This window comes from Melanerpes formicivorus, unplaced genomic scaffold, assembly GCF_026170545.1.
Source record: "Melanerpes formicivorus ecotype bairdi unplaced genomic scaffold, bMelFor1.0.p_v2 SCAF_5, whole genome shotgun sequence".
NCBI lineage: Eukaryota > Metazoa > Chordata > Aves > Piciformes > Picidae > Melanerpes > Melanerpes formicivorus.
Window position 1 is genome coordinate 15,890,869 of NW_027142357.1, and position 25,965 is coordinate 15,916,833.

General features: G+C 44.5%; 1 protein-coding gene across 2 annotated transcripts; it reads right to left on the reverse strand.

Annotated features, from left to right (window-relative positions):
• Positions 1 to 13,533: 13,533 nt before the first annotated feature.
• Positions 13,534 to 25,964, reverse strand: CYP20A1 (cytochrome P450 family 20 subfamily A member 1). Of its 2 annotated transcripts, XM_068138407.1 has the most exons (13): positions 25,822 to 25,964; positions 25,031 to 25,080; positions 24,780 to 24,946; positions 22,072 to 22,217; positions 21,254 to 21,421; positions 20,524 to 20,602; positions 18,796 to 18,911; positions 18,330 to 18,384; positions 17,346 to 17,466; positions 16,509 to 16,620; positions 15,800 to 15,864; positions 14,057 to 14,146; positions 13,534 to 13,894 (listed from the first exon to the last, which is right to left on the reverse strand). In XM_068138407.1, the coding sequence occupies exons 1-13, from the start codon at positions 25,891 to 25,893 to the stop codon at positions 13,744 to 13,746; spliced, it is 1,392 nt and encodes a 463-aa protein (XP_067994508.1). In that variant the 5' UTR covers positions 25,894 to 25,964; the 3' UTR covers positions 13,534 to 13,743. The 2 variants fall into 2 exon arrangements, with proteins under 2 accessions (XP_067994508.1, XP_067994509.1); XM_068138408.1 differs by lacking the exon at positions 25,031 to 25,080 and having other exon boundaries at positions 25,822 to 25,888.
• Between the last annotated feature and the right edge of the window lies 1 nt (position 25,965).

Genomic DNA, 25,965 nt, shown 5'->3' on the forward strand with positions numbered 1-25,965 from the left:
TTCCTCCCATTACACACCAGGTCGAGTAATCTCCTTTCACAAGTCTGTGAAGGCAGCTCCTCTTTGCACAGCTTGTGTTCACTATTACAGTCTGCATCTCTCACCTCCAAACTGCTCTGAACTGCTGCTTGATTAACACTCAGGACCGCTTCAGCCCTTTCTCTCACCCACAGCTATTTTTGACAGGATGCAATAATAGCTAACAGGAGATGGGGACTGATGGCCCCCCATCAGTCACAGCAGCCTCATCCAACTCAGCCTCAGTCTGGTTTGACAGAGTATCTATGTGCAGAAGGCAGCCAGGCCTCCCTAAGTTGTCTCCTTTCAGAGGGAACGTAAAGACATCTCTGACTCAGATGAGCGACGTTTTAGCAGGAAAGAGAGTCTAAGCTATACCCATCCTACTAAAAACTAGGCAAAGTCACAACCTCTGCAGCCTGGAATATAAGACAGGACCCAAATGACCATCTGTCATGTCAGCACACAAGGTTTGATCTGATTTGTACAGGTATAAGGGTTTTTTTTGCAGTCTATTTTCATAGAATCACAGAATGTTTTGAACTGGAAGAGACCTTTAAAGGTTGTCTAGTTCAATCTCCCTGCAAGTGAACAAGAACATCTTTAATGATACCAGGTTGCTCAGAGCCTCCTCAAAACTGACCTTGTATGTTTCCAGGGATGGGGCTTCTCCCACCTTTCTGGGCAACCTGTGCCAGTATTTCACCATAGTCATTGTAAAAAATGTCTCACTTATATCTACCCTCTTTTAATGTAAAACCATAATCACTTGTCCTGTTCCAACAGGCTCTGATAAAAAGATTGTCTCCCATTTTTTTTTATGGGCCCCTTTTGAGTACTGAAAGATGACAGTAATGTCTCCCTGGAGCCTTCTCTTCCCCAGGCTGAACAACCCCAACTCTCTCAACCTTTTTTCATAGGAGAGGTATTTTAGCCTTCTGATCATTTTCATGGTCCTTCTCTGAAGCTGTTATAACTCCATGCCTGTTCACACAGGCCCACTTCTCAAACTTGTACAGGTCCTTCTGGATGGCATCTCATCCCTCAGGTGTGTCAATTGCACCACTCACCTTGGTGTCATCTGCAGGCTTGCTGAGGGTGTACTTGATCACGTTATGTAATTGATAAATATATATCCACAGAATGGTCTCTGTTGGAAAGGACCTCCAAAAATCATCTAGTCCAACCCCATCTGCAGTAAGCAGGGGCATCCTCAACTAGATCAGGTTACTCAAATCCCTGTCAAACCTCACCTTGAATATTAAGCAGATATTAAATAGGTCCCACTATAGAGCCCTGAGAGACACTGCTTGTCAACAGTATCCATCTGGACATTGAGCTGTTGACCACTACCCTCTGGATGTGACCACCCAGCCATATTTCACTGAACAGCCAGCCCATCAAATCCATCTCTCTGATTTAGAGTGAAGGATGTTGTGAGGCCCCATGTCAGGTCTGATAAGACTTATTTATATTCAGGTTCCTCAGCTAGTCAGATACCAGCCTTAGCTAGTAAACTTCTACAGGGACGGAGCCAATCGGGGTGTGCAGCTGGGATGTACAGCAGCTTGTGATACTTACTTCAAAAGCCCTCATCAGACTACTGCTTCCCCAACCAGGGAATGGAATTGCTGTGGGAGACATCCCTAGCATAGGGTCAGAGGTCAGTGGTTAGAAGGCCACAGGTTGGTCACCCTTCACTTAATGGAGTCTAGGGTTGAGCCATTACTGATAGATTAATGAAGCTGAGCTCTGCTGTTTAGAGTAATCATATAAGTCTGTGCATACCCTTGGCCTCACAGAGATTTATCTGGATCAGGAACACCAAGGCAATTCATCCTCTCTAAACAGCCTCATTCCCTGCTCTGTATGATCACTACCCATGGGGCCCAGATACATGTTATTTCCCCTCCTCCCTTCTCTGTGCCTTCCTGCAGTATGTATTTGCTAAATATAATTTGACAGCTTACTTTCGCAGGTCCACAGCCTCGACACCCATGCAGTTTTTCTGTGCCAAGAGCTCTACTTTACAGTCAAGCCATAGTCTCCCTCCTAGCTCATCTTACATTAAGAATGAGCACACCCTCTTGTCCTCTCTCTTTTCATACCCATCACTGCTGCTGGAAGGGGCTTGCACAGCCATTTGCAGCAGCACATCCCTCAAAAATCTATCAGCCTCAGGGCCGCATAACCAAGAGTTAACTGTTGAAGTTGTTTTCTAATACCAGCTAGCCTTCAGCTCTAATCACTTTGTCTCTTCCACTAGTTCCACTTGTATTTTAATTCTCTCTGAAGCCATCATACATGTGCAATTTCATTGCATAAAGGGGCTTTCACATCAAAGTCTTTATCTTACTATGCTATAGTACGTCTCTGCTTTACCAGCTTCATAAAGTGCTGTATTCCTCCAGTGTGCACCCACTGAAATGTCATTGAAATCTGCCTTCTGGTTGTATTACCTAACCTATTGCACACTGCATCTCAAAGGCTTCTTATTATTTATCCCAGAAAAACCTAGTCATTGTCAGTATACATGATACCTCCAACCAAAGGGCTCATTTAGCCACTTGCTAGCTGTACCCCTTGATTGAAGAATTCAGACTTTATTAGAGTACTGAGTGTTGTTTAAGTCTATACGTTGCTAGCGTGAAGAGATTATTTCAGGGCACAGACTGGCTATCATCTCTGATTTGTAGGAAGAGGAGCAGACATATATATATGGTGTACTTTTGCTCCTCTGCTGACAATCTGATTTTTGAAGCTGTTTTTACACAAAGGAAAAAGCAGAATGGAGAAACCCTTATCTTAAAAAAATGGCTGGGAGCTCAGTGAACTCAGCAGCTCTTAGGATAAAATACCCGCAGTAGCCTTCCCCCTCCCTTGCCTCCTGAGGAACCAGCAGTATTTCTCACAGTTTTCCATTAACTACTTTTATTATCTGAACGTCTGCCTACGTGAGTAATTGAGTGAGTCACATCAGCAAAAGATTTAGTGAAGTTTTATGAGGAGGCTGCACTGTAAATTTTTTAAAAATCACAGTTTAATTTACAGAATGAAGATTTTTAGCTGTGGTGACAATTTCAAGACCAGTGCTGCAGAAGTGGGAGAAAGAAACACAGAGGTGATAGGATTTCCAGTTCTTGAGGGTAGCTGAGAAAATGTGATTGCTCAGCTTGGTTTTCCACACTGTAAAATACATGAGGACTAATGCAGGATGTATGTTTGCAGTATTTTGCTTTTATTATATAAAAGTCACCATCAAGCTTCCTTAAGCACAAAAGAGATTCATTATGAACTATGGTGTATATATAGCAACAGACCCTGCCTAGTTATCACTGCTGGGATATGAAACTGGAGGCCTGATGCAGCAAAACCTCTGTATCATTTCCTCCTTTGCATTATGACAATACTAGACTTACAAAGACATCTAGGCATTTAAGTAGCCAAGCAGGTGCTTTTTGGGGTATTTGAAAGCCAAACCCCTAAACAGCTTCCAAAATTTAGCTTCCAATGACTGAAAGCCACAATAAATATTTAAGTGCAACTGTGCTAGGCCAACGTATGAATAGCCAGTGTATACAATGCAGTCACACAGCATAAATAGGAGTCCCAGTCATACAAAGGTTTGCAACCCCAAGCCTATGCTTGTGGTTAATTTAGAGCAGACTTGGCTAGCAAACAATTTGCTCTTCCCTTTTAGAAGAACAGTATCACAATATCATCAAGGTGAAGGCTGGCAAATTTAATACGGATTCTGCACAGCAGAAGGACTAAGGGCTTCGAACTCTCTGTTCCCAAACATCTTGCTCAGCAGTGAATGTAAGATGGCTGCAACTGTTGGTCCAGTTGGTTTCCCATTATATGTGATGCTGTATTCTCGCAGGCATCCCTGTCAGTTACCATTAACTCACATGGCTCACTCCTCTCCTCCCAAGGTACCTCTCCCCCATTCAGACTCTTGGAAGAGCTTGCAAAAGCAGGACAGCCACCTGACAAAACCCAAGCGTGTTCAGAAACAAATCTGCCATACCTTTCTCCTCAAGGACAGTTGCAGGTGGTAGTCAAGCTGCCAGAAGGCAGGGGGTTTGGGCCTGGAAACTGCATTTGTGGAAGCTTAGAGCTATGCGAAAATGCTCATATATGTAGCAACAGGGCAGCCTTCTTCCTCTCCCTTGCACTGCAGTAATCCAGTTATGCTGTCTAATGCACGTGCTGCCCTGAATTCTGTCACTGTACCAGGCTGACTTAAAAGCATCCAACAATGGAATAAGACTCGGCTTGTGACATACTGGATGCTAAGGCTGCTAAGCAGGGACTGGAATTGCTGCATTTGTTATTTAGGTATCACAGAGTTCCTCCATCTTCCAGGATTCAGCTGTAAGGCAAATACATGGAGCTATGTCATCTGTGCAACACAAAATACCACAGTGTTCTTAAAGAGATAGGATGAACATGATATATATAATCAATAACTCATAGCTAACAAGCCCTCATATTATAAACTTTGCTTTTTTCAACATCCTTATTTGCTTCCCCTCACTCACCCCAAACGATAAATGGCCAAATATGATTGGTTTTCCTTTTATTGTTCCAATAGATACTTGTTCTTTCCTGGATTCATGGGAAATGTGGTCAGGACAACAGTCTTAACGGATGAATAGCACCTTCTCTTTTACATGTGGCTCTTCATTCCCTCCCAGCCTCCCCTTTCCCAAGGCTCCTGAACACAAAGTACTTGTAGAAATCATTCAGTCCAGTGCTGAAACACAGTCCCTGAACCAGCAGTACACAATGTTGGAGCATCTCATTCCATCATTTAAATTGAAGAACTGAATCTGGCTGATGGCTGGTCCCAGCAAGCTCTCTTTTAAAAAGGATAGCCAGGGCCTTCTGCTGAAAGCTCTGAAGGGGAAGATGATCGCTTTACCCTTGCTGCAGTGTCTGAGTCATTACTGAGTTGGAAGCAACTGTTAAAAAAAAAAAAAAAAGCAGCTTTTTTTGGTGAGACTACAAAGTTGGCAGCCAATCAGGCACAGTATTGGATGCCTCACTGCCAGGCTTGTGAGAGAGCTGACCTGCCTGGGTGCCAGCAGGGAGGTGAGAGCAGAGTATGCCAGTGCCCATGAGCTGGTTACTGCAGAGACTAGAGCAGATTACCTTCAGAGAGGTTCAGAGGTGGCCCCAGCACTAATACCCCACATAGAGAGCAAACGCTTCCTGCCTAATAGTGTCACTGGAGCATCAGTTGCCCACCTGGAGCAATGTTTCACTGTCGTCAAGTGACACCGGTGACATGTTTTGCTAGTTCCTCTGCCCTAACAGGTCTGCATCTTCTCCTCTCTGGCCAAAGCAAAAGGCTACCTTATCATCACTACTATCATTTATCTGTATCTCATTTATAATTATGACTTTGCTCCAAGTTATACTGGTTTTAATGTAGAATCCTGCAAGATTTGTCCTTGTGACTTTTTTTACTGGCCTGGCATTGATCTATTTAAACTACTTTTCCCATTAAAGTGATGATCAAGTGCTTGTGCCAGAGATGTTGGTGCAGATGCAAAACTATGACTGATGCTTTTTGCCTCCTGGAAGCATGGCTTTTCTTTACAGGAGAATTACCATCGGAGCAATTGCACGTACTTCATTTTTCTTGGGTTCAAGCTCCTCTGTAAAAGAAATAGAAATTACCTAAAAAGTAGGGGAAACATTCTTTCCACTCAAGCCCTCCTCCAAATCTTTTTGTGGGAAACACAACTGTGTTTTGAATACTGAAATTCACACAGATTTAAAAATACTTATCTTTAAGGAATGTTGCCATGGAAACCCTTATCTTCTTTCCTTCCCCACCCTCCATATGCGAGGAGCATTTTTTTTCCCCTGCATGTGGTAGTCCTCTTCCCAGTCTGCTACCACCAAAAACCCAGCATTGAATTTTAAGGGATGTCAAGTAGGCCTTTTGTTTACCTGAAAAGCAATTGCTAAAAACCAGTCCTGAGCTCAAGTAGAGAGAAATACCAAGATAGGTACATACTCTCAGGCTCCAGAGAAAGATGTCTGGAATACTTTCCAGCAATTTGTGCTTTGGGCAAGTGGAAAGAAGCAGCAAGAGCTGCCACAGTAATTACAACAGTTCCACTTCCTTGTGGCATACCCACAAGTGATCGAGAGTTTCCATCTTACTGGGAGCTTTATCTCCCTTTTCTTGTCACCCTGATAAAAGGGGGAGGGAAGCAGTGGAAGTTCTGCATCCTCCTATACTGGGTTAGGCTGAGCTGGAGTTAATTCTCCATAGCATCTTTCTAGTGCTGTGTTTTGCAGTGATCTAGCTGGGTATTGATAACACACCAGTGTTTCAGCTACTACTGAACCACACACCAAGGCTGTGCTTTTCTAACATTTTACCCCCACAACAGCCTGAGAGGTGGGCAAGATCTTGGGAGGGGACATGGCCAGGCCAGCTGACCCAAACTGACCAAAGGGGTATCCCATGCCATATGACATCAGCTCAGATAAAAAAGCTAAGTGGAAGAAGGAAGTGTGGGGACATCTGTTGATGACATTAGTCCTCCAGAGCAACCACTATGCATATCGGAGCCCTACTTCCCAGGAGTGACCGAACGTTTTCTGCTGATGGGAAGCAGGCACTAACATCTTTGTTTGCTCTTGCTTCTGCATGCAGCCTTTGCTTTGGCTTTTCATCCTATTAAATTGCTTCTGTATTGACTCATGGGCCTTTGGTTCTATTTTCCCTCTCCACTGTCCATCTAAGAAGGGGAGTAATAGAGCAGCTTTGGTGGGCATCTGGCCCCCAGCCAGGGCCAAACTGCCACAGCTCAAAGTGTTTTCATTTTGTCCCAAAGCCATAAGATAATCCAAACAGAAAAAAGGCAATCAATAAATTGTAGATTTCACTCTGCTGATCAGGATGTATCTGTATCTTTTAGATCAGTAACAGAAACCGTGGGAAGATAATACATGGCCCTCTCGAGGGGTAAGACTCTACAGACATCTCTTGCTGTCAGTGAGAAATGTGTGCACAGTTCCCAAGACAGAACAAGTGAGAAGGCACTGCTACTCATCTGTGACTTAATACAAAAAAGTCCAGAAACAAATTATGCAGGTGAGAGATAGATACACTGTCCCAGTTTGGACTGTCAGCAGCCCCAGGTTCACATAACTGTACAGCTAAAGGGGGAGCTGGCATGAATGCTGCTCAAGGTATTTTAAATCAGCAAATGTCCACTCTGCCCAACAGCCAACATTTATTTTTGCAGAAAGTGAGACAGAAGTTGCCAAGACCATCTTCTCCATTTAATGATGGAAAATAAAACATACAGCCCAAAACTCTGTGCTGCATGCCACAGCCACTACCTGCAAGTCCTCAAACTGCTGGGAATAGAAGGATATTGCTAATTAGCAATAATGGCTCTATGCAGCCCAGATTAATTAAAATCTAGAGGTAACACTTCATGGATATTTTAGAGTCTGTGGGAGACTAGCTCAATACATTGTCTGCTTTTCTCAAAGTCACGCTAACAACTATTTCACCAGTTCCACCAGTACAAGGCACAAAAAGCTTTGCCAGCCAAAACCAGACATGGCAATCAATTAGCAATGGCCTGACTGTTCCTGGCACCTGTGCTGGCTGTCTGCTGCTGAAAGCAGCAGGTTGCATAGGAACAGAGACATATTTAGCCTCTTGCCTTCTATGAGATTGTAGCCCTTTGTAGAAGCTTGTTCTACAGTAAGAGTCCATGGAATTGAATGACAGCTTTTCTGTATGCTTTTCAAAACCATCCAGTGCAACTTCTGAAGCATCGTTCCAATGTAGAGCACAAATATGAGACACAAAAAGCAGTAACTCTCTACATTGTAAGAGCAGCCTTCCCCTCTTGGCTTTGTTCCTAGACTAAGGCATTTTTTTCCAATGCTTACCTGCCTCCCCATGTTACAGCCAGAAGGGATGTCTGGGCCATAAGATCATAGAATCAACGAGGTTGGAAAAGACCTCAGAGATCATCAAGTCAAACCGATCACCCAACACCTCATGACTAATTAAACCATGGCTTTAAGTGCCACGTCCAATCCTTTTTTGAACACCTCCAGGGACGGCCACTCCACCACCTCCCTGGGCAGCATATTCCAATGGCTAATTACTCTTTCTGTGAAGGACTTGCTCCTCACCTCAAGCCTAAACTTCCCCTGGTGCAGCTTGAGACTGTGTCCTCTTGTTCTGGTGCTGGTTGCCTGGGAGAAGAGACCAACCTCCACCTGTCTACAACTTTCTTTCAGGTAGTTGTAGACAGTAATAAGGTCTCCTCTGAGCCTCCTCTTCTCCAGGCTAAAGAATCCCAGCTCCCTCAGCCTCTCCTCACAGGGCTTGTGCTCAAGGCCTCTCCCCAGCCTTGTTGCCCTTCTCTGGACATGTTCAAGTGTCTCAATGTCCTTCTTAAACTGAGGGGCCCAGAACTGGACACAGTACTCAAAGTGTGGCCTAACCAGTGCTGAGTACAGGGGCACAATGACTTCCCTGCTCCTGCTGGCCACACTATTTCTGATGCAGGCCAGGATGCCATTGGCCTTCTTGCCCACCTGGGCACACTGCTGGCTCATGTTCAGCCAGCTGTCAACCAGTACCCCCAGGTCCCTTTCTGCCTGGCCGCTCTCCAGCCACTCCGACCCCAGCCTGTAGTGCTGTGTGGGGTTGTTGTGGCCAAAGTGCAGCACCCAGCACTTGGACTTGTTAAATGCATCCTTAGTGTGTGGGTCTGAGCAGCAGACTGATAAAAACCTATTCCATATTAACTGGACTCTTGAGGTTGGCATCTGCTAAGGTGCTGACTCAAACTTTTCCCCAGGTTGGTATCTGACAATGCTTTGGTTTTGACTGTGATCTTGTGACACATCTAGCAGAGAATCCCTATGCCCATTTTTTTTTTTTTTCCTCCCTACAAAATGTGCAGGAACATAACAGTATTGAGATTTCAAATCCCAATCCCTGTCAAATGCAGTTGATTTGGCCCAAGGGCTCAGCAGTTACTTCTTGTGAGAAGAGAAAACGGAAAATGACCAAACATCAGTATGGAGGGAAGTGCACTTCATGAACATAAGCCTTGCTTAGGAAATGAGGTCAAACAAGAACCAGCTCACAGTGTCTGCTGAACAAGGGGTGAGGGAAGACATGGGACAAAACTGGTATATCACACTTCCAGTCAAAACAAATGAACTTTGCGAGAACTCTGATCCATGAATATTCACATACCCCAGGAAATGGATCCATAGCTGGGCTGATGAGTGTTACACTAAATCTTCATAGTTAGGCTGTTTGAAATGACCAACACATATACAGTGAGGAAAGGAAACTTACAGACTTCAGCAAACAACTTGGCTACAACCTCTGTCTCACTCCAAGCAGTGCATAACAAATGATTGAGAACACCTTACCCCACTCCTTTCCCTCCATGCTCAACACATTTCCTTAACTGATGAGTCAGGGTATATTTTTGACAGCAGTTTTGAGCAAACACAAACTAATGAGCATCTTTCTCCAGCACTTTGGGTCACCTTTACAGACTCCTGAGGCATGCTTGCTTACTGGTGCAGACTGGAAACAGTCCTTCAGGATGCAATACCTGTGCAGGCTGACAGAAAATTCATAACAAATTACATGGAATTACACTAATTTTTCATTCAGGATTTGAAGGGGGGTGTGGCTGTAGCTGAGTTTGCACCAGTGGGGCAGTGTTCCAATATTAATGAAGACCAGAAGGCCTCCCACCCTGCTGAGGTGGGATCAGTGTGCTCAGCTCACTCCCTGAAATGGCTGTACACCGGTGCATGCAGCATGGGAAATAAACAGGAGGAGTTAGAAATCTGTGTGTGAACAATGGGTTATGATCTGGTGGCAATGCCAAGGGCATGGTGGGACAGCTCACATGACTGCAATGGGGTCATGAATGACTATGTCCTTTTTAGGAAAAGTAGGACAGCAAGGTGAGGAGGTGGAGTTGCTCTTCACGTGAGAGAGCAACTAGAATGTCCTGAGTTCTATCCAGGGGGGGATGAGGAGCCAGTTTGTGGTTGTGAATTAAGGGGCAGACCAGCATGGGTGTTACTGTTGTAGGTGTCTGTTACAGGCTACCAGATCAGGATGAGGAAGTGGATGAGGCCTTCAACATACAGCTGATAATAGCCTCACAATTACAGGCCCTGGTTCTCATGGGCGACTTTAACTACCCAGAAGGCTGGGTAGAACTACTGGAAGGCCTGCTCAGACCACCATTCACAGTCCAGTAGGTTCCTCCAGTGCATGGATGATAACTTCTTGATGCAAATGGTGGACAAGCCAACTAGGAGAGGAATGCTGCTGGATCTCATACTTGCTAACAAGGAGGGTCTGGGTGAAGCAGTGAAGGCTGAGGCCAGCCTTGGCTGCAGCAACCATGAGATGGTGGAGCTCAGGATCTTGTGTGGTAGGAACAGAATACCAAAACAGGATCATAATCCTGGACTTCAGCATGGCCAACTTTGGCCTTTTCGAGTAATTGCTAGGGGAAATCCCATGGGACAGGGAACTAGAAGGTAAAGGAGCCGAAGACAGATGGTTAACATTTAAGGACCACTTCTTCCAAGCTCAGGATCAGAGTATCCCAATGGGTAGGCAATCAAGAAAAAGAGAGCCAGGAAACTGGCATGGTTAAACAGGGAACTGTTGGGCAAACTCAAGTGGAAAACGAGTCTACAGACCATGGAAGGAGGGGCTGGCCACTTGGGAGGAAGGCCACTGTTGTCAGAGGATGTAGAGAGGCAACTGGGAACGCTAAGGCCTCCTTGGAATTAAATCTTGCAAGAAATGTCAAGGATAACAGGGCTTCTTCAAATACACTGCAGACAAAACTAACACTGGAGGCAATGTAGGCCCACTGCTGAATGAGGTGGGTGTGCTGGTGACAGAGGATACAAAGAAGGCAGAGCTACTGAATGCCTTCTTTGTCTCTGTCTATACTGCTGGAGACTGCCCAGACCCCTGAGGCCCCAGAGCAAGTCAGGATAAAGGAGGAGTTTGACTTGGTTGATGAGGACTGAGTTAGGGAGTAATTAAGCAATCCAGACATCCATAAATCCATGAATCCTTATGGGATGCATCAGCATTTGCTGAGAGATATGGCAGAATTCATTGCTCATCCAATCTCCATAATCTTTGACAAGTCATGGGGAACAGGAGAGGTGTCTGAGGACGGGAGGAATGCAAACATCATTCCAGTCTTCAAAAAGGGGAAGAAGGAGGACCCAGGTAACTATAGACCAGTCAGCCTCACCTCCATACCTGGAAGGTCATTGGGAGCAATCAACATGGTTTTATCAGGGGGAAGTCAGGGTTAACCAACCAGGCTGCCTTTTATGAGGACTAGATGATCTTTCAAGGTCCCTTCCAACTGCTAACATTCTGTGATTCTGTAACTTGGTAAGGGCTGTTGCAAGGCATTTGGCCTCTTCAGCTCCAGCAAGGCAGAGAAATTCTGTAACAGAAGTACAGACAATTATAGTTGGGAAGCTTTGCTGGTGTCTGAAAGGTTTACTCCTACAACATGACTACAAGAAAGCAGATCTTCACCACTCAGTTCTATGACAGTCAGCTACTCCTTGTCAAGTTCCTAGCAGTCACAAGTGTGTGCCACAAGTATGTGTACCATTTTCTCCCAAGAAGGTAGTAACTTAACCTCTATTTTGCCTCCTCTGCACACCAGGGATGCTTAAAAGTAAACTCCTTTACTACACTGATTTCTCTGGAAGGTTTAGGAAACATCTGCAACCTTCAACAAAAACAGGCCTTTTTAGCATAAGCAGTGAAGCAAAGCCTAACATGAATTGCCATCTGGGGACACGACCAACCTTTGATTAAATGGAGGTCAAATTAGCAAGAGCTTTCCTGCAGTTCATTACAAAAATGCACACAAGAGAGGCAGCAAGCTGAACTGCACAACCCTTTTTCTGCCTGACAGACAAAAAACAGTAGAACAGCATCTCTGTCTCACCTCTTCCCCAACATAACTGCACTAGGGGGAGATTAGAATCTCTACAGCTCCATCAAAAGCAAGGCTGATCCAAGAGCAGAATTTTCCTTGTCTGGTGCCCACAAAGGCTGGTATCAGATGTTAACCCCATAATAAATGACAGGACTGCATTAAGGCTGCCACTTGGCAGCAATACCTACTGACCTGGAAGGTGCCAGTAGGAGGATCAATGTCTGCAGAAGTGAGAGTCGCAGGTATGTGTGCCCTGTCTGCAGAGGCAATAGAAAGTAGCTTTAATGGGTGCCACACACTCTGCCCTGTAGTGCTTTGGTAGCCATGCACAAAAGCAGCTTAGGCATACACAGCTGCAGGCTGAGCAACACCTTACCTAGCACCACACAGCTTCACAGCATGGTTAGAGGGCTAGGAACTGGAACTAACAGATTCATAGAATTGTTTTGGTTGGAAAAGACAGAAGTCATGTTTATGAGGAAAAGACTTGAAAAGATCAGGTGAAGGGTGAAACTATGAGAGGGAGGAAAAAAAAAGTGGAAGAAATACAACCTGAAAAGAAAGTCATATGGCAATTACTCTAATGAGACGATAGGGTTAAGAGGCTCTTACCCTACATGCCACTGAGCAGGGCTCTGAAAAAATCTTTCAGGAGCTGGCCTATGATGGCCAAAAGGGAAAGAAAGAAACGGGGAAAGGCATGCAGACATGTGGCATGCAATGCTGATTCGGCTAGCACCTATTTTAGAAGAGGAAAATGATTCTTTGAAAGGTTTTTAAGTTATTAAGTACAACATTAATCCAGAGCGCTATAAAATCAGCACTCTCTCTTCCCAGTATTTGCATGACCAGTCTCATGCTGACCCAGTGCTGAACAAATTGCAAGCATTTGTCAATTTCTGATGCTGATTAGATTAGACACTGCCCTCAAAACTGTCAGGAGAGAGAATCTCTATCGCAAGGCTTTGTTCAGTGGTTTTATTTCATTATATTATTACTGATGCTTCTGTTTTCTCAGGGGCCGAACCAAATTTATTCTTCTCAGTTTTCTAGCATTTCTTAGTCATTCTTTCTCTTGCAATCCCAAAGCACAGCAAGATTGCACAGCAAGAGAATCGGTGGTGCAATTCTTGCCCCACTTTCTCACACACACTCACTCTCACACATACTTCTCACAAGATATATCTCTCTCTTCTTGACAGTTATAGCTATAGCTGAAAGTAGGGAAAGACACTGAATAAAAATACCTATATAGAGAGAAAGGCTTTGTCCTTGTGTCTCTGAGGTCTTACATAGCTGGAACCCATGAAGAAGCAGTTCACTGGATAAGACAGGCACTCTTCTCCAGCCCTAGCTGCTCTTGGAAAGGGGCTGGATTAACAAGGGGTCTAGCCTTTGATTAGCAGACACCAAATAGCTCATACATACAGCACAGCAAGATTTTGTTCCTCCCTTTGCAATGGTTTGACCAGAGATCCAAAAGCAAATGTAAAAAGGCAGACAGATTAAATCTACTTTAATATGACTACTCGTTGAGTTAGAAAAGTACTTAAGGGAGGTATGTGGTTAAGGACATGGAAGGTAACAAAATCTGAATGTAAAAATCCTTGGCTGAAATAGTGTGGTGCCAGCAATTCCCCCTAAGACTCTTGCTCAGAACTTCACTGCTGGCACTTTCAGCCCCTTGTTTTCCTTGCTCTTAGCTTCTCTTAGACACCGTTATCCAGGCTTCCTCCTTTGGTGAGGTTACCAGCTCATATTTGGTCTCCATGACTTGCCCTTTCACTGGGTGGAGATACAGTTTCCTTATCAGGACACTCAGCAGAACTGTAGCCACCATGTAGGCAAACCTGAGGGAAGAGGCAGGAGAAAAGAATGAAACCCTTGCTGTGATGTAGATTTTACTAAAGACAACTGCCAGCTTGGACTGTCTTAGCAGTTGCAAGAAGAAATGGAAAGTCTCTTCTCTCCTGTCTGTGACAGAGACACAAAAAGACTTTTCCTATACTTACCTCAACTCTGGGCACTCTTGGCTTCCTGAAAAACCCAACAGGGAGAGGTTTTTCATGGCCAGTTGATCATTAAATCTCTCTGGGTCAAACCTATGAAAGAAAAAAAATGTGTGGAGGCTTTCTGTGCAGGCATATACACAAGCAAGACAGGCAGTCTCACTAACTTGGTCTTTCTAAATCTTGCTGGCAACTCCAGCAAGGCAACTCCATCTGTGATCCCAGCCAGTCAGCTGTGTCCCATCTTGGTCAAAATCCTGATAAACTGAGTTAGTGTGACACAGGGCTGAAACTAAGATGCATTACCTCCCAGCAATAAGTATTCAGCTTGAGCATGCATCTGAGCTGATGCTGCTACCTGCCCTCTATTCTCCTCCAGGACACACACAGTCTGATTTGTCTCTCTCTCCCTGCCTGTGTCCTTTCCTCTCAAAGGAATATTTGCCTTTTCTCCTTGCCCTCACCCTTTTCTTCAAGCAGCTCATGTGTGTATGTGTATCTACTGGGGAGAGAAGCGGGTGACTCGCTCAAGTGAGAAAGGCAGCTTTCAGCATCAGGATGGCATGAGTTGAAACAAGATACCCATTATCAACTAACCACAGGGAAGCCAGTAAGATACTCCATTTAAATATATAACCACAACCAGGAAATCTGATGGATGGATCTTTGATTTTCTGCTAAACCTTTCTGCACATACTTCAAGCCTTTGGTTCCCTGCTTAAACATTTAAGCTCTACCAAGGTGAAAGGACATGTGGGTGCTAACTCTTTCTAAAGCCAGTATCAAACTTACATTTCCCAAGAACTGTAGTGGTAAATTAGAGATGTTGTAATAGCAAAAAAATGCAGCTACCTAGGAAAAACCAGGAGGGTGAACAGCCACACACGTTTTGGTACAGTAGATATGTGAAAAGATCACAAAAAAATGATCTCCTGTCTCTGCCACAGTAATACACATCTGCCTCAGGCTAAACATCAACCACCTCCTCGGAATAAATACACTTTGGTCATCCTCAACGTCCCTCCTATGAGGCTTCAGCATATCCTTTCTAACCAGAGTGTGTTCCCTATCCTAGTAGGCAATCCCTGCCAAGATGCACTTCAAGGAGAGGACAAATGCTGTTCTAAAGGCGCTATTCCTTCTCCCAGATCTTAGCTGTTTGTCCTTTCTGTCTAGAATAACTGAGCCACATTTCATCCCAGCCCAAGTGAAGTCAGATACATGTTAATATTTGCCACCTGGAGGCCAGAGAAAGCTACAGCAATTTTTTTCTTTATCATCTGAAATTCTGGCCTGGATGCAGTTTTGTTTTCACAGCTAGAGGTAATGAAGTAGCGTTTCCCTCCCCGCTGAAAAAACTGAAACTTCAGACTGACATTTTCTCCCTTGCGTCATTGTTTCATGATGAGAAGCAGTGAATCCAAAGCCATTCAAATCACTGTTTCTCTCAAAGAAAACCTGAAAAAGAATGTGTGTGCAAAAAAGGTTTTTGTTAAACTCTAACAAATAGAGTCAGGCACACGCAGACTGGAGCACGGGAGGATCATGACTTGAATTGCTCCAAAGTCTTATTCATGGAGACAAACAAACTGAGACCTTCATAAACTGATTTTCTTACAGACTCCCTTTCACCTCTAAAATCTGCTTAAGGCAGGCCCTGCAACCAAACAGGCTGTGCTGTAACATGTATGGAATTTTTTTAAAAGGAAAGGTATTAGTTGCAATAAAATTCTTGATTCTACATACTTGTATGGTGATGGCCATGATGAACTATCCTGCAGCATCACACCAAGAGCATACAGCACAAGTGTCTGCAAAGAAAATTAGGACGTATATGTCAGAGCAGAAACAAATGCAGAAACAGAGACACCTCTGAACGGCCCTGCTGGATGACAATTATTCTGTAGACTAGTTGCATTTATTAGCTACTTCTAAAAGCTGATATGCTATATTCATCTACAGATTTCCACAATCCATGTCCATGTGTTAGGATTTTAACTTCTAAGGCCCATGTTGCAACTGGTGCTGGTTAGAGTGGGTCTGATCCCATTCCTCTACTCTTGCTGGCATGTATGTATGGTCTATTTTATTTTCTGCAATGGAAGGTACCACGTTGTGTGGAAAATATGGGTCATGTGATCAATCCCAAAATCATGCTCTTTCACACACAACTGATTCCATAAGCCCCTTCAAAAGATGATTCATTCCTGGTGGACCTAGAACTGGTAGCAAATCTGTTCAACAAGAGAACATGAATTCCCAGAGCGTCTCCCACAGAAGAACCGCTGGGTGAACTTTGAGCCAAACTGTACTTCCAGATGATAGAGCAGCTGCTCAAGTTCAACAGCATCAGAAGAAAAGCTCTTCCTGCCTCACCCCTCTACAAGAAGAACAGGAACCAGAAAATTCCCTTTCAGAAAAGGAGAATGGCCTGGCGCTCCCAGTACTGCCCTACCTCTTTAGGGATAGTATGTTGGTCCACTCTGCCTTCCAGCTCCTGAAGCTGTGCAGCAATGGGAGTAAGCTTCGCTGTTCGCACTGTCTCACATAGGACTTGCCGACAGTATCTGCAACCATTAAGACTTGGTAAGTTTAACTGTCCCAGTTTGTCCTCATGGCAGCAAGGAAAGCTGAGTCAACAGCTGCATTTAGGGTCACGGTCTGCTCCTAAACCTGTCTCAAGCCTCACTGAGGCACTTCATTTTTTTTCTGGCAAGGAGTCCCAGCATCATTCACAGAAGCATTAGACTGAATTACCAACTCTTAGTGAAGATTACCAAAATCCCTCTTTCCCACACTTTTTTTTTTTTTCCATATTTTAGACAATACTAACTGCTAAAAATCATAAACACACCAGCCCTTTGCCTGGACCTCTTGCTCATACAAGAAGGGGCAAAAAACCCACATACTCAACACTCCTTTACTGAAACTCCAACACTAGTCCAAATACAAAATACACTCAGTTAAACCAACAGTAGCATGAAAAATAAAGGCACACTGATAAGCAGTCATCCTAGTTCTGTGACCCTTTGAAAAGATTATAACATGCTTTCTAAATATATCCTAAAGGGTTTCATATAGACACCCTGAAGATAGCAGCATGGTCCCTATGTCCAGAGCCCTACAATAGATTCTCTCTGTGCTGAAAGTCATCTTGTGCATTGACCACTTTCAGGAAAGGAAAAAAGAAAGTGAGTAGCTTTTGGATGCTTTCTCCTGGTCAAGTATAGGCTGGCTATCAGGCTCTAGCACATGAAGGCCCTGACCCCGCCATGAGAACCTCCTAACTCACCTGAGCTGCTCAATTTTCTCATGTGTAATTGGCCCCTTCCCCAGAACACGGTCCATCTCCTGGTAGAGATTCTGCTGAACATCTTCTGAGGTTGTCAGAAAGTAGACCACCCAGGTGCACACTGGGGAAGAAATCAAGGTAAGACTGAAAATTCATTCCTTTACAAACTGCTGAACAGGTTGAACTCCTCTGTAACAAGAGACCCTGCAAGATAAAATTCTCTTTCCAATGCTACAAGGAGCTTAGGGAGCTGTGCAAGAGACTGAGCCACTCAGCCTCACAGCTCTGGGGAAGGGATCACACAGCTCAGCAAACTCTGGGGAACCACAATTATTAGACCAACCAGCCAGATGAAAGTCTGGTTTGTCCAAAGTATCAGAGGGGGCTTCCTCAGTATATCACAAGTGTGTGCTCCAGGTGGCAACATCTGGGTCCTCTAACATGGAAAAACAAGAACGGTAGAGTTTTCTCCAGCGGGTTGGCCAGCACTTGTCTCCTCTACATCTATTTTGTAAGTTAGTCAAGCGCTATCTTCCATAGCAGAAAGAAAAAGAAACCTTGCATAAGAAATGAGAATGTAAAATGCAGTTTCCCTAAAGATACAAGGAAATGTACTACTCCTAACTGCCTATTTGTAAGAACTATCTGGAATCCTTGATGAATCAAGGCCCTTGAAATAACAGTCTCCCTGGAGCACATAGAGAGGATATTCTCTGATGAGAGGTATCATCTTTTGGTGCTTTGTCATCAAATTTGGCATCAATAGTGGGAGGAAATTCTAAGGTTCACCAAAAGACTGGGAAGGTTGTCAAACACAGCTTAGTTTCAGATCACCAGCTGTGAGGCTGTGTTGAGAGTTGATGTAAAAATTAGCTCAGGAGGGAAAGAATCATGAATATATTTTTTATTAGCCTCAGATACCATCACACACAGTTTTAGACAGCTGAGTGTAAAGACGGAAAGTTGCATACAATCTGTACTTACAGTTAGCAGTGATTATGCATCCTGCCAAGGAGAAAATCATTGTATCTTCCAGAATCTAGGAAATAAGATTTACTTTAGAGAATGAAGTCTGCAATACTGTAAAGATAAAAAAAGAAGTAGCACATTCTCCACTGAAGCATATGAAATCCCTTTAGTGCAGAGGGCAGGAAATACATATAGAAGATAAGGATTGAACTCTCTGTAGAACTTCTACTGAAATGGCACATGAGACATGCTCAATACTAACATACTTCTGGTTCACAAAAATAGCATTGAAGAAGTGGCAAGGAAAGCTACCAAAGTCAAACACAATTGAACGTTGTAGGTGTAGGAAAAATCCCAGGGAACTCTACTTTAGTAAGGAATCTGACCCAAGATGCAAAAATTTAATGAAAGGCTACAATGTAATGAGCTGCCCTTCCAGCAAAACTCCATTACTGTGTAATGCCATAACAGCTGCACAGACCTGCTGGTCACTCAGGCTCCCCTGCAGCAAGGTGTCTATAAAGACATGCTTGTTGAATGACCTGCCTCGGCGCTCCTTGGTAACTTTCTTTAAGGTGGATTCCATCTCCATCAGAGCTTTGGAAGCAAAAAGAAATGTTTACTTTAACACCTGGTCATCCTGAGTGCTGTGGAGAAGCAAATCCATCTCCCCAGGCAGATTTTCAGACCAGCTGTCCCTGCTGGGCTCACTGACAGAAGCAGCTCCTGTTAGATGTTACTGTCAATTTGCAAGGCAGTATCTCCAATTTAGTTGGAAATGTAGGAACTGAGTAAGACAGTCTGCCTACAGAATGCCACCCTTACAGGTGTAACTGAGATGTACTCAATGAGCTGAAATCACATTAGGGGAAGTGAAGTAACAAGTAGTCCTGAACCATCAGAGAATGTTTCATCAGCCCCCCATGAAAAACATGTGAGCCAGGCAACACTAATTGCATGGTCTGTAGAATTACAATTACTGAAGTGTTATAGTGCCTCCAGTTACTGATGGTGAACCCCTCTTGTGAGGGATTCTACAAGCATGGTGCAAGAGGATGGCTCTGTGCTAAAGAGTCTGCATAAACAGAGAGTGGAGGGAGGAGAAAACATGGGAGGGTTTTGGCTCAAAGAGTCCACACCCCTGAAGCCATTTGGGTGCCTAAATTCTGGTGGTTGTTGTGGAAACTGAGGAAAGTTATGAACCTTGATGCCATTGGCTGTGTGATTTAATTTACCTACTCAAGACTATCCAGGAAACATGAAACACAAGTTGGATTTGAAACTCATTAAACTCAAATTTACCAAGGCCCAGTTCAGCTCCCTCATCTTAGAACTATCCTTCCTTCCTCCTCTTTGCAGAGAAAGGCCAGAAACACAGAAATACCAAGCTGTACTAACATCCTACCACAACTCAGGCACAGACTTCAACAAGTGCCCATGGCAGAAGCCCATTTTAATGGGGCAGTTGTCCTCAGGCTCTGAAACCCACAGACCCAGGAAGATAAATGAGTAAAACTGAGTTTGGAGTATTTACAAGCAAATCCTTAGCTCTAGATACAAGCTATTTTTGTTTAACATCTTACCAATCAGTACTGAAAAGGTTTAACTGTTAACACAAAAAAGATGGGCAATCGAAAAATAGCTCACTATGATACATGAGAAATAAAAGCACTGCCACAGCAGACCTGAAAATCGTGTTACCTTGTAACAGCACATCAGAAGCTATCATGTGGCAAGTATCCATCAAAGCAGCACATCTGTGCTGGTGTCTTCTAGCCCATGAGCAACTGTCTGGCAGCACATTCACCAAATGGTGCATCATAAGAATGACCATGCAGCCAAACCAAGCAGCTCCATCTGTCTCCACCTAGCAGAGTTGTCTGACTCCAAGAAAGGTCAAAAGTCAATGCTAGGGCACAGAACAGAAGGGGAGAAAGCACACACTGATGGTTTTAGGATCCTCTCTCAAAGCCAGACCTGGAACTAGAGTTCTAGGCCTATGAACATTTTGTGCAATGGCAGGCTTGTCACTCAACTCCAAAACAATGATCTTATGTGAGAGTAAAGATACATCTGGTATCTTATGGCACAATGACAAACTCTGCAGAAAAGCCAAGACAGCTGGGCAAATGAAGTGCTTCCATATGATAGCTAACTCAATGTATTAATCCAGTATGAAAGGAATACCGTGATTTTAGGAGGAACCTACCATCTTCATAGAGCTTCTTCCTAGTCATGTTTTTGTCAAGGGACCCATCCAAGAAACCTTTCCCAATCTCTGACCAGATCTGGAAGAAGGACAGAGAGAACACTACCATCACTGCTGGGATTCTTCCAGTCTTCCTTATTCAGGAAAATGGAAACATCAAATAAAATTTAGATTTCCTGTGAATATGGACCGGGTCTCCTCTTTAGGGCATCATGTCCCATTCCACCTATGATAGCTGAAATTCACTTGAAATGAAGCAACTGTAATTACAACTGCAGGGGATAAAGCATGGGAATCTTCAATGGAAAACTGAACTGTTTCTTTCCCATTCTATCACCCACAGATTTGGACAAAACTTGGCACCTCCTTAGATTTTTCTTTCTCCACAAAGTCACAGAGCCTTTAGAAGAACTTTGGAAAGGAGAAGGTTCCACCGGCATTCCCAGTAGAGTTTATCTGACTTAGGTACTGAATGCCTCTTAACTGTCATTGGATCATGGTTCCACATCCCCACATATCCTTTAAGAAACACCTTAGAGTAATGACTCCAGGATCAGCAGTAGGATCCTTCTGGTAGTTTCAGCCTGGGACAACTGAGGCAGAGCCCTCAAGCTCGTACACTTAATGCTAGCTATGTTAAAATTTCAGCAGCAGCTTGTGCTAAACTACACAGAAACAAGCTTTTGGCATGGAAAAAATTATAGATTTCCTGACTCCTTGTGACACTTACTGCATCATGGTGCCTGCGGAATCGGATGACTTCCCGGTCATCTTCAAAGCTGCTGCCCATTGCTGTCTGTGTGACAGACTTCATGGCAAAGCCCAGCATGTGTTGGCAGAGTGGCACATGTTGTGCCTCAGGTAGAGAGAGCCATTTGGCTAGCAACTCTTCTGACAGCTTGAAAGGAAAGGAACCGTTAGTTGGCACTAGTATCAGCAGCCTATTTACCAAATATACTCTGAAGACATTCCCACCCAGTTCCTCAGGCAGACCACACTTCCACAGCTATGAAATAAAGCTACCCAGAGTTTACTTCCATTGTTAAACAATAACATTTTACCCTCAAATGTTCTGCCTCTTCCCAAGGATTTCCCCCAACAGATTTCCCCCCGTCCTCCTCTCTTGTTCCCTTTTGTCACAAAAGAAACCTTTAATACTAGTAGCTCCAGACTGGGAAAACAGACCATATTCTGGCTGAGTCAACAGAACAGTTTTTCACCTGTTTGTGGTTCCAACAGCCGATTCCTTGCTCCTCCCTCCAGTCCTGGGAAATAAATCTACAATCCAGATGCTCCGGTATCTTTAACTGCATCTGGTATCTTTGGCATAAAAGGTCACCAAGCTCAGCCCCTCCCCCTAATCCACTGTAGCTAAGAGAAACCAAATATTCACACCAAGCTTGAATGGACAGAAGCTGTTTGGCATCTCAGGTGCTTACAGTTCCAACACCAATTTGAAGGCAGTTCCTTAATCCCAGTGGTTGTTCTCACTAAACTTTCCCCTGTGAGCCACAAGGATTGCTCTGCTATATGCGGGCAGTTACACACCTTCTGGATGAGAGCAATGTTACTTTGCAAGGACATGGTCACACCATTTTCATACAGCTTTCTCCTTATGTGGCCATCTCCTGCATCCCCATTCAGGCTGGACTGGTACCTCAGGAGGGACTTCAGCATTGTCTCAAAGGGATCCACTGAAAGCCAATAAAGGAAATGAAAGTCAGGCAATCACACTACACAAGGAAGATGAAAGCTGCAACCTCTTCAGTAGGGTGCCGCTACTTCTAGCCAATGAGCAAGGCATAGCTCCTTTACCCTAGGAACAGTCTCTTTGGGCTGTCAGGTTTCTCTTGCTTAGAGTGAACTGGGACCTCATAGGATCTCTTCTCTGTGGCAGAGTACTGTCCTGGCACAGGACAGGCACATCTACTTAATACGTTTGCTAAAGAATATTGGGTGTCTGAAAAACTGCAATAAAGTATGGCATATGCTTTGCTTTTCTAGAGTAAACTTTGCTGTGGGCCTTACAGAACTGACAGAATCTTTAAGGTACTCTTTGGAAGCAGTAATCAGAGAGTTTTCCAAAGGGGTATTTTCACTGTTTGTCACAGTATATTATTTCTCCGAGATGGAGTGTGAAACCTCTAAGACATTAGAAAACTTCAAGGCTGGGCTAGACACATATGTCTCTATCAACTGTGGATTTATCTAGGATTCCCAGCAGAGATCAGGGCCTCATTATGCTACTAGACAAACATACAAGACAATTCCTACCTGTGGACAACTTACTACCTGATGAAACTAAAGCAGCTGCTGAAGCCCGAGGCACGAATATAGCAAACCTTTCTAAATGCTTTTCTCTCACATTAATTCCCCTTCCAATACTGTTAAACTCTGCATTTCAATCTCTTTCCTACTTTGAATGATGAGAAGTATGTGCACGTGTCTTTTGGCACAGCAGATGACAGCTGTGGCTCTCCACGTGGAGCCAGTTGTTATGTGACCAGCTCTTGCTGACAGTTCCTGGCTGCTGCTATTCATGCCATGATTCCTTGCTGACCAGCCCTGGCAGAGCTAGGCACAGTACCGGGGTTGCCAGAAGGACACATGGCTGGTGGTAAAGTTCACACAGCAAGCCAGGGAAGCAGAGGCATTGGGGGAGGCCAATGGATGCTCAGCATCAACACCAGCAGAAACTGAAAATTCTCCTGGTGCACGTGAAAGAAAACCACTGGATCTGCCATGGTCTTCACTTCTTCCTTGCCTTTAGCACATCAAAATGGTGACTGCTCTTTCTACTTGCAAGGAAATCTTCTTCCTCATCCCAAGACTTTCAGAGTGCTTTCCTGGACACCAGTGCTTCCCTGTGTCAACATGAGATCCCAGCATAACACCATTGGGCAAGCTGCTAATGTAAATGGGAGTATCTCACCTCCCCAACCCAGCATCCGGCCTCACAATACAATCCAGCCTCGCTCCCTCTTTCACTTCTTGTATCCCGTTATCTCCATATTAATTAACTGATGACCCAAGTGACAGAAAGACTTTTATTATTTTCTTTGTCTAAAGTGTAATTATCATAGAAGCACAGCAGGCATTTCCTATTTATTCCAATCCTTAAAAAAATATGCTTAACCCTTCACACAGAGGACACCAGACTATTCTGTAGATGCCTCAGTCACTTCATTTCCTAGTAAAGCCTAGGCACTGCATTTCTTTTTCTCCAGTATTTGAGTACTCCCAAATTCAGTACATTTCTGAGAACCTGCCTGCTCAGATGCCTGTTACTGCTTCTGTAAGATTTGAGAAAGTGACTGTCTGCTCAATTTCCCCCAAACACCCTCGAATGCATTCAGAGCTTTCAGGGTGGAGTATCATTGCTATCCACTGTGTCTTGCTGATCTTCATTAACTCCTACTCCTTTCCCAGATTGTCACCATTTTATTTTCAGTCTGTCATGCAACTGTACAAGAAGCTTACCCATTATGACTCCAGCATAAAGTGGTGCTAAGCTATCCACCTATACCTAAAGACAGCCTACAGGATCAGGTGAGAGGTGTGCAACCAGCACCTCATTCAATCTTGTAAGACGAAAACTGATTAAAACCAAACATCATCTGAGTTAACTTACTGTCTGTGATCACCTTAGGAAGCAAAACACCCACCTAAGATGCTGACACCATAGATTAAAATACCACTGCAGGACTAAATGGTCGAGTCAGCTACCAGCACCACTGCCTGGAAGAACATTAAAGGTTTCCAGCACAAAATTCTACACAACAAAGAAAAACAAAAGCTAACAAACTTCTTCAAATAATATTTTAAAACCCTCCAAACTGAACCACACAAAGGAGCTACCACAAACTAGCACACCTGTTTTCAGACTCAATTTAGCAAATTTCCCCCCCTTAAATTGTATTTCAAGTTACTTTTAAAATGTGTGCCAAGTGGCTACAGGATATTCACCTTGCTGTTTCAACTGACTAATAAGCATGATGCTTTCCATAAACATTTGCCTGCAGGGAGATGGTGAAAGACAAGAATACTGATTTCTTGATGGCCACTGGAGATCATCAACTCTTGGTCACTGATACTCAAATCCAACAAGCAGGACAAATGACACACCAAAAATACTGTGTCAGCTGCAAACTAAGTCTCATTTTCTTTCTACTTGGAATGCAACTCCACCTTCATTTGACACAGGATGCCCAGCAAAGCCAGAAGGAACAAATAGCCTCAAAGCAAAGCACACTTACATAGCCGGTTGGGGTTAATATGTTGTTTCAGGAGATCAATGGAGCCAAGGCTGACAACAAGACGCCTTCCAAACCAGAAAGAGACCAGTGGGCCATATTTCTCATGAAGATTCACCAGGAACTCATGCAAACTGCTGCTGGCAATGATATCTGGTAGGTTGCCATCCCTAAGGGACACAAAGTTATCTGGTCATGAACGACATTCTCTGCCAATACTCAACTTGATCTACATGGAGATGGAAACGACTCACTTTTCATCAGTTGGAGCCAGCCCGGGGATACCTGATGCTTGCCTTGATGCCTAGAGAGTGAAAGGAAATGCATCAAACTCCTTGAACTGAAGATGATCTTGAAGGTCTCTTCCAACCTGGTCTGGTCTGGTCTATTCTATTCTATTCTATTCTATCCTATTCTATTCTATGAAAGCCCCACAACCTTCCAGCATAAACAATGGATTTTCCGTATCAACGCTGCTTAAAACCAACAAAAGCCAGACAAGCCACATCTTCAGGCCTCAAACCTGCTAAGGCTTATGAAGCCTATAAACTTTGTGGGCCTGGTCCCACTGTATAAACCAGGATTACTCATCTGGTTAGATGAGAGATCCCTGCTTAACGATTTCAAGAGTGAGGTTTGCACCGTGGATTTTACACTCAGATTTTGCCCTGGAGATCTGCACACACGCAAACCCACAAGGTGAGCAGAGGAAACCTTTCCAAGAGATTCAGCAGAGTACGCAGCGCGTTAGGCGGCTGGGAGCCTGCGGCTCGGAGCCTGCGGGCCGGGGTGACCCGCGGCCAGCGGGGCCGTCTCACCGAAGCAGCGCTCCCGCAGGCGCCTGCCACGTCTCGGCTGGACCCGAGCCTCCAGATGCTCTCAGAGAGCACTGCCAGGGAGGGTCCGAAACCCCACCCAAGCCAGGGGTCGTGGGAAGGGGCCGCCCGGGACGCGGTGGCGGCTCGACTGGGGCCACTCGCTCCCTGCCCGCTCGCAGCGGGCACCAGGCCGGGTCTGCACCGCCCCCCGCCGCCGGCTGCATTACCGGGTAGAGGTAGAGGACGGCGCCCACCAAGATGAGCAAGAAAGTGACGGCAAAGATAGCGAAGTCCAACATGTCCGGGCCGAGGCAGCAAGAGAGGCGCGGCTGGGCCGCACCCGTCAGCCCGCCGGCGGGGCAGGAAGGGGC

Coding starts and splice junctions, on each gene's coding strand:
- CYP20A1 (XM_068138407.1), bottom strand. CDS start 25,893: ATGTTGGACTTCGCTATCTTTGCCGTCACTTTCTTGCTCATCTTGGTG. Junction 24,947..25,030: donor CTGGCTCCAACTGATGAAAA/GTGAGTCGTTTC, acceptor TGTGTCCCTTAG/GGATGGCAACCTACCAGATA. Junction 21,422..22,071: donor ACATTGCTCTCATCCAGAAG/GTGTGTAACTGC, acceptor TTTCCTTTCAAG/CTGTCAGAAGAGTTGCTAGC.